This window comes from Serinus canaria, chromosome 28, assembly GCF_022539315.1.
Source record: "Serinus canaria isolate serCan28SL12 chromosome 28, serCan2020, whole genome shotgun sequence".
Lineage (NCBI taxonomy): Eukaryota > Metazoa > Chordata > Aves > Passeriformes > Fringillidae > Serinus > Serinus canaria.
This window is the reverse complement of record NC_066341.1, coordinates 1,615,431-1,630,070: the sequence shown is the minus strand read 5'-3', so window position 1 is coordinate 1,630,070 and position 14,640 is coordinate 1,615,431. Positions and strand designations below refer to the sequence as shown.

The 14,640-nt window shown below is 65.0% G+C and overlaps 2 protein-coding genes across 2 annotated transcripts; both read right to left on the bottom strand.

The window, feature by feature from the left end:
* Window positions 1-1,591: 1,591 nt before the first annotated feature.
* Window positions 1,592-7,130, bottom strand: YJEFN3 (YjeF N-terminal domain containing 3; the record flags this gene model as incomplete). Its single annotated transcript, XM_050985939.1, has 5 exons — window positions 1,592-1,884; window positions 3,533-3,686; window positions 5,271-5,384; window positions 5,474-5,584; window positions 6,855-7,130. Coding segments are annotated over 5 exons (855 nt in total), but the record flags the coding sequence as incomplete, so codon positions are not given.
* A 3,389-nt stretch (window positions 7,131-10,519) lies between these two features.
* On the bottom strand, window positions 10,520-13,061 carry NDUFA13 (NADH:ubiquinone oxidoreductase subunit A13). The gene is made up of 5 exons (XM_050986037.1): window positions 12,897-13,061; window positions 12,708-12,786; window positions 12,434-12,505; window positions 11,874-11,943; window positions 10,520-10,776 (listed from the first exon to the last, which is right to left on the bottom strand). Exons 1-5 carry the CDS (start codon window positions 12,988-12,990, stop codon window positions 10,657-10,659), a joined length of 435 nt encoding a protein of 144 aa, XP_050841994.1. The 5' UTR covers window positions 12,991-13,061; the 3' UTR covers window positions 10,520-10,656.
* Between the last annotated feature and the right edge of the window lie 1,579 nt (window positions 13,062-14,640).

Sequence of the window (14,640 nt, the reverse complement as noted above, 5' to 3'; positions counted from 1 at the left end):
GTGACAGGGCCACCAGGGGGGTCACAGGGCCACCAGGGGGGTCACAGGGCCACCAAGGGGTGACAGGGCCACCAAGGGGGTGACAGGGCCACAAGGGGGTCCCAGGGCCACCAGGGGGGTGACAGGGCCACCAGGGGGTCCCAGGGCCACCAGGGGGGTCACAGGGCCACCAGGGGGGTCACAGGGCCACCAGAGCCACCACCACTTTATTTTTGGGGTCACAGAGCCACCACCATTGCTTTATTTGGGGTCCCAGGGCCACCAGCAGGATCGATTTGGGATCCCAGGGGGGTTTTGGGGTCCCAGGGGGTTTTTGGGGAGTCCCGGTGGTTTTGGGGTCAGAGGGGTTTTTGGGGGTCTCAGGGATTTTGGGGGGGTCCAGGGTTTTTTTTGGGGGGTCCCAGAGGTTTTTAGGTTCCCAGAGGTTTTTGGGGTCCCAGGGGGGTCCCGGGGGGGTTTGGGGGGTCGCAGAGGGTCCCAAGGATTTTTGGGGTCCCAGGGAGGTTTTTTTTGGGTCCCAGGGATTTTTGGGGTCCCAGGGTGTTTTTGGGGGGTCCCAGGGTGTTTTAGGGGGGTCCCAGGGTGTTTTTGGGGGGTCCCAGGATGTTTTTGGGGTCCCAGGGAGGTTTTTTGGGGGTCCCAGGGAGGTGTTTTCGGGGTCCCAGGGTGTTTTTGGGGGGTCCCAGGGTGTTTTTGGGGTCCCAGGGTGTTTTTGGGGTCCCAGGGTGTTTTTGGGGGGTCCCAAGGTGTTTTTGGGGTCCCAGGGTGTTTTTGGGGGGTCCCAGGGTGTTTTTGGGGTCCCAGGGTGTTTTTGGGGGGTCCCAGGGTGTTTTGGGGGTCCCAGGGAGGTTTTTTTGGGGTCCCAGGGTGTTTTTGGGGTCCCAGGGAGGTTTTTTGGGGTCCCAGGGAGGTGTTTTTGGGGTCCCAGGGAGGTTTTTGGGGGGTCCCAGGGTGTTTTGGGGGTCCCAGGGAGGTTTTTTGGGGGGTCCCAGGGTGGTTGTTTTTGGGGGTCCCAGGATGTTTTTGGGGGGTCCCAGGGAGGTTTTTGGGGTCCCAGGGGGTGTTTTCGGGGTCCCAGGGTGTTTTTGGGGGTCCAGGTTTTTGGGTCCCAGGGTGTTTTTGGGGGTCCATGGTGTTTTTGGGTCCAGGAGGTTTTTGGGGGGGTCCCAGGGTTTGTTTTGGGGTCCCAGGGTGGTTTTTGGGGGGTCCCAGGTTTTTGGGGTCCCAGGGTGTTTTTTGGGGGGTCCCAAGGGTGTTTTTGGGGTCCCAGGAGTTTTGGGGGTCCCAGGGTTTTTTTGGGGTCCCAGGATGGTTTGGGGGGGTCCCAGGGTGTTTTTGGGGTCCCAAGGTGTTTTCGGGGTCCCAGGGTGTTTTTGGGGGGTCCCAGGGTGTTTTTGGGGTCCCAGGGTGTTTTTGGGGGGTCCCATGGTGTTTTGGGGGTCCCAGGGAGGTTTTTTGGGGGGGTCCCAGGGTGTTTTTGGGGTCCCAGGGTGGTTTTTGGGGGGTCCCAAGGTGTTTTTGGGGTCCCAAGGTGTTTTTGGGGTCCCAGGGTGTTTTTGGGGGGTCCCAGGGTGTTTTGGGGGTCCCAGGGTGTTTTTGGGGTCACAGGGTGTTTTTGGGGGGTCCCAGGGTGTTTTTGGGGTCCCAGGGTGTTTTTTGGGGGGGTCCCAGGGTGTTTTTGGGGTCACAGGGCCACCACGCAGTCGCTGCCCGGGTACTCGGCGGGGCCGAGCCCGAATTTCCTGCGCAGCTCCTCGGGCACGAAGCGCCCGGCCAGGAAATGTCGCCGTCCCCGGAAGCGCCGCGTCACCTCCTTGGGGGCCAGCAGCGACACCAGCACGTCCGGGCTGATGGCACCGCTGCCAGCCGAGCCCGCCGCCCAGCCTGGCCAGGGGACAGCGGTCACCGCGACAGCGGGGACACCGCGGGGACGGCTGGGGACAGAGGGGACAGCAGGGACACCGCGGGGGGGACACCAGGGGACAGCGGTCACCGGGACACCGGGGACACCGCGGGGACAGCGGGGGGACACCGGGGACAGCCAGGGACAGCGGGGACACCGCGGGGACATCGGGGGGACAATGGGGACACCCGGGACAGCTGCGACAGCGGGGACACCGCGGGGACAGAGGGGGGACAGAGGGGACACTCGGGGACAGCTGCGACAGCGGGGACACCGCGGGGACACCGGGGGGACACCGGGGGGACAGAGGGGACACCCAGGAACACCCAGGGACACCCACGGACAGAGGGGACAGCGGGGGGACAGCAGGGACACCCAGGGACAGCAGCGACAGAGGGGGCAGCGGGGACACCGGGGGGACAGCAGGGACAGCAGGGACACCCAGGGACAGCGGGGACAGCGGGGGGACACCAGGGGGACAATGGGGACACTCGGGGACAGCAGGGACACCCAGGGACACCCAGAGACAGCGGGGTGACAGAGGGGACAGCCAGGGACAGCAGGGACACCCAGGGGACATGGAGAAGGGACACGAGTGACACCCAGGGACACGGAGCGGTCGGTGGGGTCACGGACAGGGGACAGGTGTGACCCCAGGGGACACACGCCACCCTTGGGGACACTCGGGGTCGCGCTGCTGCCGTGGAGGTGACAGAGAGGGCACAGGGAGGGGACAGGGGTGGCACGGGCGGGGTTTGTCCCCGCGGGGATCCACCCCGGGCAGGGTGACACGGCCAGGCCGGGGGGGGGGACACACACGGGTGGTGACAATGCCAGGCCTGGCCACCAGGGAGTTGGGCAGTGCCAGCTGCCAGTGACGTCATGTCTCGGGCCGGGCACTTTGTTATTTCCTGTGGATGTCCCCAACCCTGCCAGGGCCACCGCGGGGGGGTCCGGGGATGTCCCCAACCCCACCAAGGTCACCACGGGGGGGTCCCCTGGATGTCCCCAATCCCTTCTGGACCCTCCTTGGGGTCCGGGAATGTCCCCAAGGGCCACCACGGGGGGGGTTCATGGATGTCCCCAAGTGCCACAGCAGGGGGGTCCCCTGGATGTCCCCAATCCCTCCTGGATCCTCAGGGGGGTCCCGGGGATGTCCCCAAGGGCCACCGCGGGGGGGTCCCCGGGATGTCCCCAACCCCTCCAGGGCCACTGCGGGGATGTCCCCTGGATGTCCCCAATCCCTCCTGGATCCTCCTGGGGGTCCCGGGGATGTCCCCAAGGGCCACCGTGAAGGGGTCCCGGGAATGTCCCCAAGGGCCACCGTGAGGGGATTCATGGATGTCCCCAATCCCTCCTGGATCCTCGGGGGGTCCCGGGGATGTCCCCAAGGGCCACCGCGGGGAGGTCCCCGGGATGTCCCCAACCCCGCCAGGGCCACCGCTGGGATGTCCCCTGGATGTCCCCAATCCCTCCTGGATTCTCGGGGGGTCCCGGGAATGTCCCCAAGTGCCACCGCTGGGGTTCCGGTGATGTCCCCACCCTGCCAAGGCCACCACGCTGTGGGAGAGGGGACCAGAGGGACAAGGGGGACACCCGAGGTGACACCCGAGGGGACACCGGCAGCACCTGAGGGGACATCCAGGCTGACGATGGGGATGCGGACGTGCTGGAGGGTGGCCAGGATGGCGGCGCAGGGCTCTGTCCCCTCTGTCCCCTCGGTCCCCTCGGCTCCCAGCACCGCGTCCACCACGGCGTTGTAGGCGTCGTTCAGCAGCTGCACCTGGAGGCGACAGCGACATTCGCCGTGTCCCCGTGTCACCTCTGACGGCGGCGCTGGAAAATCAAATCCATCCCCTCCCCACCGCCCCCCCCCCCGAGCCCGGCACGCCGAGACGGCGAATTTTGGGTCAAATTCCTCCGTTTTCAGCGCCGGGAGGTTCCAAAAATAACAGAGCCGGTGGCTGCGGGCGGCGGGCCGTGGATTTTCGGGATTGTTTTGGGGATTTTTTTATTTCTTCTTTTTTTTTGAATTTTTTTTTTTTTCTGGATTTTTTGGCATTCCCGGGATCTCAGCAGGGCCGGGATGGGGAGGGGGAGAGGGGGGAAGGAGAGCCCGGGGGGTTTGGGGAGGGGGAAAAGGAAGGAAAAAAAGAAGAAATTTGGGAGTTTTGGGGGGTTTGGGGAATTTTGGGGAGTTTTGGGGGGTTTTTGGGAGTTTTGGGGGGGTTTTGGGGTTCAGGGAGGGGGAAAAGGAAGAAAAAAAAAGGAGTTTTGGGGAGTTTTGGGGTGGGGGGAGGGGAAAGAGGGAGAAAAGGAGAGCTGGGAGGTTGGGGGGGATTTGGGGGGGTTTGGGGTTCAGGGAGGGGGAAAAGGAAGGACAAAAGGGAGAAATTTGGGAGTTTTGGGGGGTTTTGGGGTTCGGGGAGGGGGAAGAGGGAGAAAAGGAGATTTGGGGGGGATTTGGGGATTTGGGGGTTCATGGGAGGAACGGGAGAGGGTAAGGGGGTAACCAGGGGGATTTGGGGGTTCGCGGGGGGAAAGGGGAGGAGCCAGGGGGATTTGGGGGTTCACAGGAGGAAGAGGAGAAGGGAAGGGGGCAACCAGGAGGGTTTGGGGTTTCATAGGAGGAAGAGGAGAGGGAAAGGGGGTACCCAGGGGGATTTGGGGGTTCACAGGGGGAACAGGGGATGGGCAGGGGGTACCCAGGGGTTTGGGGGTTCACGGGGGTCAAAGGGCAGGAGCCAGGGGGTTTGGGGGTTTGGGTGTTCACAGGAGGAACAAGGGCAGGTTAAAGGGGTACCCGGGGGCTTTGGGGGTTTGGGGGTTCACAGGGGGACCAGGGGCAGGGGCAGGGGGTACCCAGGGGGATTTGGGGGTTCACAGGGGGAACAGGGGCAGGGTGAAGGGGTACCCAGGGAGGTTTGGGGGTTCACAGGAGGAACAGGGGCAGGAGCAGGGGGTACCCAGGGGGTTTGGGGGTTCACAGGGGGAGCAGGGCAGGGTGAAGGGGTACCCAGGGGGTTTAGGGGTTCACAGGGGGAACAGGGGGTACCCAGGGGGTTTTGGGGTTCACAGGAGGACCAGGGCAGGGGCAGGGGTACCCAGGGGGTTTTGGGGTTCACAGAAGGACCAGGGGCAGGGTGAAGGGGTACCCAGGGGGTTTGGGGGTTCACAGGAGGACCAGGGGCAGGGGGTACCCAGGGGGTTTAGGGGTTCACAGGGGGAACAGGGGGTACCCAGGGGGTTTTGGTGTTCACAGAAGGACCAGGGGCAGGGGCAGGGGGTACCCAGGGGGTTTTGGGGTTCACAGGAGGACCAGGGGCAGGGTGAAGGGGTACCCAGGGGGGTTTGGGGCCGGGCTGACCTCGGCGGGCAGGTAGGACAGGAAGGGGATGTCCATCTTCTCGCACTGCGTGGTGAAGTCGCGGTGCAGCGGGTCCGGAGAGCGCTTGGGGTAGAAGATGGTGGGCTCGTAATCCTGCGGGGAGAGAGCAGCCCTGGAGCCGGGGGGGCCGGGAGGAAGGCCCGGGGAGGAGGAGGAGGAGGGCGGGGGGCAGAGGTACCCACAAAGCTGCGCAGGTGGCGGGCGCACACCAAGCCCACGGCCCCGATCCGGCCCGGCCCGCAGGCCACCAACAGCGTGGGCTGCCTGCGGGGCAGAGAGCGCAGCGGGAAGGCCTGCGGGGACAGGGGGGACATTGTCACAGGGGGGCAGGGGACACTGTCACACCGGGGGGGCAGGGGACACTGTCACACAGGGGGCAGGGGACAGCAGGGACAGGGGACACTGTCACACCGGGGGGACAGCAGGGACACTGTCACACAGGGGGGACAGGGGACAGCGGAGACAGGGGACACTGTCACACAGAGGGCAGGGGACACTGTCACAGGGGGACAGCGGGGACACGGTCACAGGGGGGACAGGGGACAGAGGGGACAGGGGACACTGTCACACAGAGGGCAGGGGACACTGTCACAGGGGGACAGCAGGGACAGCGGGGACAGGGGGGACACTGGCACGGGGGGGACAGGGGACAGCAGGGACACTGGCACACCGGGGACAGGGGACAGAGACCAGGGGACACCCCCTGGGTGATGCCCGTGGTACCATCCACATAATGCCCATGGTACCCTCGAGTGATGCCCACGGTACCCTCGGGGTGATGCCCACGGCGGGACCAGGACGCTGCCCGGGCCGGGCCGTGCCCGCGGCCCCCCCGTCCCCGTCCCTGTCCCGGTCCCGCCCGCCGCACATTCCAGGATGGCTCGGCAGGGAGCGAGGCAGGCAGGGAGGGACGCTCTGTTTATCCACTGACGGATTTTTTCCTGCTCACGGATCCTGGCTCCCGGAGCCCTCCCCGGTGCCCGGAGCGGGACACGGCCCCGGTAGCCCTGGCCTGGCCCTGGCCCCGCGCTGGCCGCGCCCGCCGGCACCTCCTGGCACGGGGGACACGGCGGGGACACCGCGGGGACACCCCGGCTGGCTGGGGGAGCCGGAGCTGGGGTGGCCCCGAGGAAGAGGAGGATGGCGAGCGCCAGGTGGGGTCAGGGATGCTGCAACAGCTCCGGCACCAAAACATTTCAGCTCCTCAGGCAGCGCTCGGGGCAGGGAAGGGCCGATGGAAAAGCTGAGGCGGGCGCGGAGCGCTCGGGCCCGAGGCACAAAGCGGCCCTTGATGGACCCCTGCTCCTCCTCCTCCTCCTCCTCCTCCTCCTCCTCCTCCTCCTCCTCCTCCTCCTCACATCCCGCACGAGCCCCGGGCGATCCCCGCAGCAGCGACATCGCCGGGGCACGGGGACACCTGGGCACCTCTGGGGACCCCCCACGGCCCCTGCCCCGACCCCCGGGACGGGCTGAGCATCCCCCTGCCCGTGGGGACCCCAGCCCTGCTGCGGTGTCCCAGCCCCTCCGAGGTGTCCCCAGCCCCCCGGGTGTCCCCAGCCTCACCTTGGTGACAGCCACGGCACAGGCGTGTCCCCAGATCTCGATCAGCTGCTGCCGCCCGAAGCGATAATCCTCTAGCAGCTCCTTCTCCATGGCCTCCGCCTCCGCCTGGCTGCCTTGGGGACAGTCCCCGCTCAGGACAGCGGGACAGAGCTGTCCCCAACCCCTCTCCCGAGAGGATTCGGGACCCCGCTCCACCCCCGGGACGGGATTTTGGGACCCGGGGCGAGCGCGCTGGGGGCTCGCGGGTGGGCCCCGCGGTGGGGACGGGCACGGAGGTCACACGGGTGTAGCACGGAGGTCACACCGGTGTCACACGGATGTCACACGGGTGTCGCACGGAGGGGACCGTGACCGCACGGGCCGGGGCGGGAGCGGCGCTCGGCCGAGCTGGCGGCGGCCCCGGTTCCCCGGTTACATAAAAGCGAACAAAGCCGCGGTTGTTCCGCCGCCGCCGAGCCCGGAGCTGGCAGCGCCCAGCGCGACAATAATTGCTCACATCTGTTGGCTTCACCTGCGCGGGCGGAGCGGGCTGGGCCGCCTCCAGCGCCCGCCGCGGCCGCCGGGAGGGAACGCGAGCCCCGCCGGGACGGGATCCCGCCGGTACCGGGGGAACCGAGAGAACCGGGGGGATCCAGACCCCGCCGGTACCGGGGGAACCGAGCGAACTGGGGGGATCCAGACCCCGCCGGTACCGGGGGAACCGAGCGGGCTGGGGGGATCCAGACCCCGCCGGTACCGGGGGAACCGAGCAGAGCTGGGGGGATCCAAACCCCGCCGGTACCCCCGGGATGGAATCTGAGCTGGGCCGGGATCCCGGCAATACCGGAGGAACCGAGAGAACCTGGGGGGATCCAGACCCCGCCGTTCCCCGCTCAGAGCCAGCCCCGGGAGGGGACCTGGCACTGCCAGGGGCACCTGAGGGGTCCCGCGTTGGGGTCCCGGGTGGGGGCCCCAGGCTGCAGGGTGGTCCCAACCCCATCCAGGCTGTCCCCGCCGACCAGCCCTGTCCTGGCAGAGCCCAAAAAATCCCTTTTCATTCCAGCAGGGCCCAGGCGAGCTCCTGGTCCCCCCATTCCCACATTCCAGTCCTTGGCTGTCCTGATAAACCTGCCAGGAAAATTCATCCCGTCCCGCATTCCCGTCCCGCATTCCCGTCCCATCCCTGTCCCCAATCCTCTGGTGCCCTCTAGTGAGTCCCAGCCCTGTCCCAGCCCCACTCGGGGGGCTCTGGGGAGAAAACCGGGGGGCAAAAGGGGTGGGAAGGGACCGAGCGGTGCCCGGAGCCCCCCCCGTGGCGAGCGGGGGTGGCGGGGGTGGCCGGGCCCAGCTGTGTTTGTTGTCCCTCGCCCAACAAAAGCCGCAATTCCCGGAGAACATTGTCGCTAATCGCTGCTGGCAGGGACACTCCCGGCTGGCAGGGACACCCGCTGGCTCCGCGGGGCTGGCACCGGCCCCGGGCGGGGGACACGGCCGGGGGCTCCCCGGGAGCTGCGGCCCCGCATCCCGGTCCCGCATCCCGGTCCCGCATCCCCGATCCATATCCCGACACTATCCCGGCTGTGTCCCCTCTCTGTGTCCCCGAGGCACGTCCCAGTCCCACACCCCAGTTCCACATCCCGCTCCCATTCCCCGTTCCCGTTCCGCTGCTCCCTCCCGGTACAGCCCGGCCGTGGGACCCTCCCGTGTCCCCGCTGTCCCCGCTGTCCCCACTGTCCCCGGTGTTCCCGTTGTCCCCGCCCCATGTCCCCGGTGTTGTCGCTGTCCCCATCCCTTCCCATCCCGGGTCCCGCGCTCCTCTCCCGCCGCCTCCCGGAGCATCCCCTCCGCAGCCGTGGAGACCCGGGATGCGGTTGCCCCGGCAACGGCGGCTCCGTGGGTACCGACCCCCCCTCCCCGGCCCCAGGGGACACCCGTGGGGACCGGGACCCGGCCCGGGGGTTCCGCGGGGCAGCGTGCAGGGGCTGGCACCGAGCCGGGGCGGCTCCCGGGGCACCGGGGAACTCCCGTTCCGCCCCCGCGGGGTCCCGGCATCGGGGAACGGGGCCCGTCCCGGGGCAGCCCCGGCTGAGCGGCACCGCCCGGAGCCGCCGGTTCTGCCGGGGGGGGCTCCTCGGGGGACCCCCGGGCTCACCTGAGGTACCGGGGCGGCTCCCGGGACGGGGAGGGAGCGGAGCTCATGGCGGGGAGCGGGACGGGAGCGGCGGCGGAACCGAACCCCCGGCAGGACCGGAGCCGGCGGGAGCTGCGCGGAGCCTCCGAACACGGCTGGACCGGACCCGCTGGAATCTCCGAGGACTCTCCGGTCGGAGCGGATCCCCCGGGAATGCCGAGGATGCTCCGGTCGGAGCGGATCCCACGGGAATGCCGAGGATGCTCCGGTCGGAGCGGATCCCCCGGGAATGCCGAGGATGCTCCGGTCGCACCGGATCCCCCGGGAATGCCGAGGATGCTCCGGTCGGACCGGATCCCCCGGGAATGCCGAGGATGCTCCGGTCGGAGCGGATCCCCCGGGAATGCCGAGGATGCTCCGGTCGGAGCGGATCCCCCGGGAATGCCGAGGATGCTCCGGTCGCACCGGATCCCCCGGGAATGCCGAGGATGCTCCGGTCGGAGCGGATCCCCCGGGAATGCCGAGGATGCTCCGGTCGCACCGGATCTCCGGGAATGCCGAGGATGCTCCGGTCGGAGCGGATCCCCCGGGAATGCCGAGGATGCTCCGGCCGCCGCTCGGCGGTGCCGCCCGGGGGGAGGCGGCTCCGGTGCCCCCGCCCCACTCCCGGTCCGGCCCCGCTCCGGGAATGCCGCCCGTGGTTCCTACCCGGGAATCCCAACCGGGCTGAATTTTGGGGTTAAACCCCCCCAGATCGGGGCTTTTCCAGCGGGATGCGCAGCCCCGGGAGCGGGGAGGGGACGGGGACGCGGCCCCTCCCTCCATCCCAAATTCCCAGCCGGAATTCCCGGGAAAATCCCCCGGGAGTGGCCGAATTCTGGGGGGAGAGAGGGGGGAGTCTGGGAACCACGGGGCTCCCAATCCCAAAGGGGAATCCCAAATCCCAAAGATAGATCCCAATCCCAAAGGGAGGAGATCCCAATCCCAAAGGGAGATCCCAATCCCAAAGGGAGGAGATCCCAAATCCCAAAAGGAGATCCCAAGTCCCAAAGGGGGGGGAGATTCCAATCCTGAGGGAGGGCATCCCAATCCCAAAGGGGGGAGATTCCAATCCCAAAAGGAGCTCCCAATCCCAAAGGGAGGATGATCCCAATCCCAAAGGGGAGGATGATCCCAATCCCAAAAGGAGATCCCAAATCCCAAAAGGAGATCCCAATCCCAAAGGGGGCTCTCAATCCCAAAAGGAGCTCCCAAGTCCCAAAGGGGGGAGATCCCAATCCCAAAGTGGGGAGATCCCAATCCCAAAGGGAGATCCCAATCCCAAAGGGGGGAGATCCCAATCCCAAAGTGGGGAGATCCCAAATCCCAAAGGGGGATCCCAAATCCCAAAGGGGGGATGATCCCAATCCCAAAGGGAGGAGATCCCAATCCCAAAAGGAAGATCCCAAATCCCAAAGGGGGGGAGATCCCAATCCTGAAGCAGGGGATCCCAATCCCAAAAGAAGGGGGATCCCCAATCCCCAGGGGCAGTTCCAACCCCCAAAGGATTCATTAATTTACTTATTCATTATTTATTCATTAATTATTAATGAGCAGGAGCCGGAACAAGCTCGGGATGGTGGAATCAGCCTGGAGAGGGGCAGGGAAAGGGGGGAAAGTTCCGGAAGGAGGCGGGAGAGGCGGGCCCGGGGCTCAGACGTAGTTCTGCAGGCCGAACTTCTCGCGGTCCAGCTCGGCCGGGGGCCGCAGGAAGTAGAGCTCCTCCAGCGTGGGGGGCACCCAGCGATCCGTGTGGAAACGGGACTCGCCCACCTGCAACGGGAATGGGCTGGGATCGACGGGAACGGGCTGGGAACAGGCTGGGAACGGGCTGGGATCAACGGGAACGGGCCGGGATCACTGGGAACGGGCCAGGATCACTGGGAACGGGCCAGGATCACCGGGAACAGGCTGGGATCGCCGGGAACGGGCTGGGATCGCCGGGAACGGGCTGGGACCACCGGGAACGGGCTGGGATCACGGGAACAGGCTGGATAACGGGAACGGGCTGGGCAGGAACGGCTGGGAACCGGGAGCTGGACCGGGACGGGCTGGGAACCGGAACGGCTGGGACACGGGCTGGGAACCGCCAGGAATGGGCTGGGATCACTGGGAATGGGCTGGGATCACCAGGAACAGGCTGGGAACGGACTGGCATCGCCGGGAACGGGCTGGGATTGCCGGGAATGGGCTGGGAACGGGCTGGGATCACTGGGAACGGGCTGGGATCACTGGGAAAGGGCTGGGAATGGGCTGGGAACCGCTGGGAATGGGCTGGGAACGGGCTGGGAACTGCCGGGAATGGGCTGGGATCACCAGGGATTATACTGGGAACCACCGGGAAAGGGCTGGGATCAACGGGGATTGTACTGGGAACCACTGGGAACGGGCTGGGAATCACTGGGGATTGTGTCGGGAATGGCCGGGAATTCCCAGGATTGGCGGGAGGAGCTGCCCCGGGCGGGGCCTGGGAGCTCCTGGAGCCGGTGGGGGGAGGGACACGGAGTGCCAGGGGATCCCAAATCCCAGGGGATCCCAAATCCCAGGAGGGAGCCAAATCCCAGGGGATCCCAAATCCAAGGAGCCAAATCCCAGGGGATCCCAAATCCAGGGAGCCAAATCCCAGGGGATCCCAAATCCAAGGAGCCAAATCCCATGGGATCCCAAATCCAAGGAGCCAAATCCCAGGGGATCCCAAATCCAAGGAGCCAAATCCCAGGGGATCCCAAATCCCACGGGATCCCAGAGGGGACCCCCCGGGAATCCCGAACCTTCCAGCCTGGGGTGATCCCAAATCCCCTGGGCTGGCTGGCTGGATCCATGGGATCCCAGAGGAGCAGTCCCTCCCCATCCCGCCGGGAATTCCGAACCTTCCAGCCAGGAACGTCCCGCATGATCTTGGCCTCCTCCTCCAGGTTCTCCCGCAGCATCCGGAGCATCCTGAGGGGAAGGGAAGGGAAGGGAAGGGAAGGGAAGGGAAGGGAAGGGAAGGGAAGGGAAGGGAAGGGAAGGGATCCAAGGCCCACACTCGGCACCCCCATCCCAAACTCACAGTCCCAAAGGGAAGTTCCCAATCCCAAAGGGAAAATCCCAATCTCAAGGGAAATTCCCAATTCCAAAGGGAAGTTCCCAATCCCAAGCAAAGTTCCCAATCCCAAAGGAAATTCCCAGTCCCAACGAGAAGTTCCTAACCCCAAGGGAAGTTCCCAATCCCAAGGGAAAATTCCCAATCCCAAAGGGAAGTTCTCAATCCCAAGGGGAAATTCCCAATCCCTAAGAGAAGTTCCCAGCCCCAAAGGAAGTTCCCAATCCCAAGCGAAGTTCCCAATCCCAAATGAAATTCCCAATCCCAAGCGAAGTTCCCAATCCCATAGAGGAAGTTCCCAATCCCAAATGAAATTCCCAATCCCAGGGAGTTCCCATCCCGCACCTGCGGTCGGACTCCGCCTGCAGCAGCGGCATCAGCGCGATCCGAGCCTCCAGCTCCTCGATCAGCAACCGCCTGCAGGGACAGGGACGGGGCAATGGGCACTGGGGGCACTGGGGGCACTGGGAGGGACTGGGAGGGACTGGGAGCACTGGGAATGGAGCACCGGGAAGGGATGGGAAAAGTGCTGGAAGGAGGAAAGCCCAGCCCGGGGCCAGCAGCACAGGGAGCCCCCAGGATCGGGCCGGGGATGCCCCGGGGGGGCTCGGAGCGTCACCTGCGCTCGCGGTTCCACTTGACGAGGGTGTAGTAGCCGAGCAGGAGGCTCCCGATGCCGAGCGCGAACAGGCTGTACCCTGAGGGCCGGCAGCGCCGTGAGGGGAGCGCGGGGCGCTCAGCGCCGACAGGCCCCGCTCCTGCCCCCGCCGCCCCTCGGCGGTGCCTCCGCGGCTCCCCCCGGGCTCACCTGAGAAGCCGCGGCGCGGGAGGTGCCGCTTGTAGTCGATGGGGCCGTACCCGCCCGGCGGGGCCATGTCCTGCTTCACCTTCGGCGCCGCCATTGCGGCGCTGCTCGGTGACGTCACTGCGCCGCGCCGCCGGCCCGCCCCGCTCCCGCGCGCGGGAAACACACGTGGTGCAGCCACGTGAGCGGTGGGGCCCGCACTTAAAGGGGCAACGGGCGCTTAAAAGGGCAATGCCACAAAAATTCCTCGGGATCATCTCCCAAACAATGGGATCCATCCATTCCTTGGGATCATCCCCCAGCCAGTGGGATCCATCCATTCCTCGGGATCATCCCCCAGCCAATGGGATCCATCCATTCCTCGGGATCATCCCCCAGCCAATGGGATCCATCCATTCCTTGGGATCATCCCCCACCCAATGGGATCCATCCATTCCTTGGGATCATCTCCCAAACAATGGGATCCATCCATTCCTCGGGATCATCCCCCACCCAATGGGATCCATCCATTCCTCGGGATCATCTCCCAAACAATGGGATCCATCCATTCCTTGGGATCATCCCCCAGCCAATGGGATCCATCCATTCCTCGGGATCATCTCCCAAACAATGGGATCCATCCATTCCTCGGGATCATCCCCCAGCCAATGGGATCCATCCATTCCTCGGGATCATCTCCCAAACAATGGGATCCATCCATTCCTTGGGATCATCCCCCAGCCAATGGGATCCATCCATTCCTCGGGATCATCCCCCAGCCAATGGGATCCATCCATTCCTCGGGATCATCCCCCAGCCAATGGGATCCATCCATTCCTCGGGATCATCCCCCAGCCAATGGGATCCATCCATTCCTTGGGATCATCCCCCACCCAACGGGATCCATCAATTCCTTGGGATCATCTTCCATTCCAAAGGGATCCATCACTTTTCTGGGATCATCTCTCATCCAATGGGATCCTCTGATTCCTTGGGATCATCATCCAATCCAAAGGGATCCATCAATTCCTTGGGATCATCCTCTCATCCAATGGGATCCTTTCTTTCCTTGGGATCATCTTCACACCCAACGGGATTCTCTGATTCCTTGGGATCCTTTCCACACCTGATGGAATCCATCACTTTTCTGGGATCATCCTCCCATCCAATGGGATCCACCAATTCTTTGGGATCATCTTCCAACCCACCGGGACCCACCAATCCCTCTTTTCCCAATCCCGGAGCGTGGCTGCGACTCCACCGGTGATCGGGAATTTGGGACAACCCCATGGGAATTTGGGACAACCCCATGGGAATCTGGGACAATTCCATTTGGGACAATCCCATGGGAATTTGGGACAATCCCACAGGAATTTTGGGACAATCCCACGGGAATTCCCACGTGGCCATGACTCTTCCCAGGCTCCAAGAATTTGGATTTCATCCGGAATCGGGTGGAAAATTCCACCTGGGAACGTCCTTGGCCCCTTCTCCTTCCAGAGGGACACGATCCAACGGCTCCGGGAGTTTTCCTGGAATGTTCAGGTGAGATCCAAGGCTGCTGGAGCTGAGCAGGAATTCCAGGTGGGAATGGAGAAGGCTCTGGATTTCTGGATTTGCTCCATCCATAAAATTCCGCAGGAAATCCACAAAATTCCAGGATTTTTCCCACCTTCTTTTCCCCTTTTCCGGTTTTCCCAATTTTTTTTTAAAGTCCCAACAAATCCAAAGGGGAAAAAAAATCCCACCTTGTTCTCCTTCTTTTCCA

Coding starts and splice junctions, on each gene's coding strand:
- NDUFA13 (XM_050986037.1), bottom strand. CDS start 12,990: ATGGCGGCGCCGAAGGTGAAGCAGGACATGGCCCCGCCGGGCGGGTAC. Junction 12,787..12,896: donor CCCGCGCCGCGGCTTCTCAG/GTGAGCCCGGGG, acceptor GCCGGCCCTCAG/GGTACAGCCTGTTCGCGCTC. Junction 12,506..12,707: donor AAGTGGAACCGCGAGCGCAG/GTGACGCTCCGA, acceptor CTGTCCCTGCAG/GCGGTTGCTGATCGAGGAGC.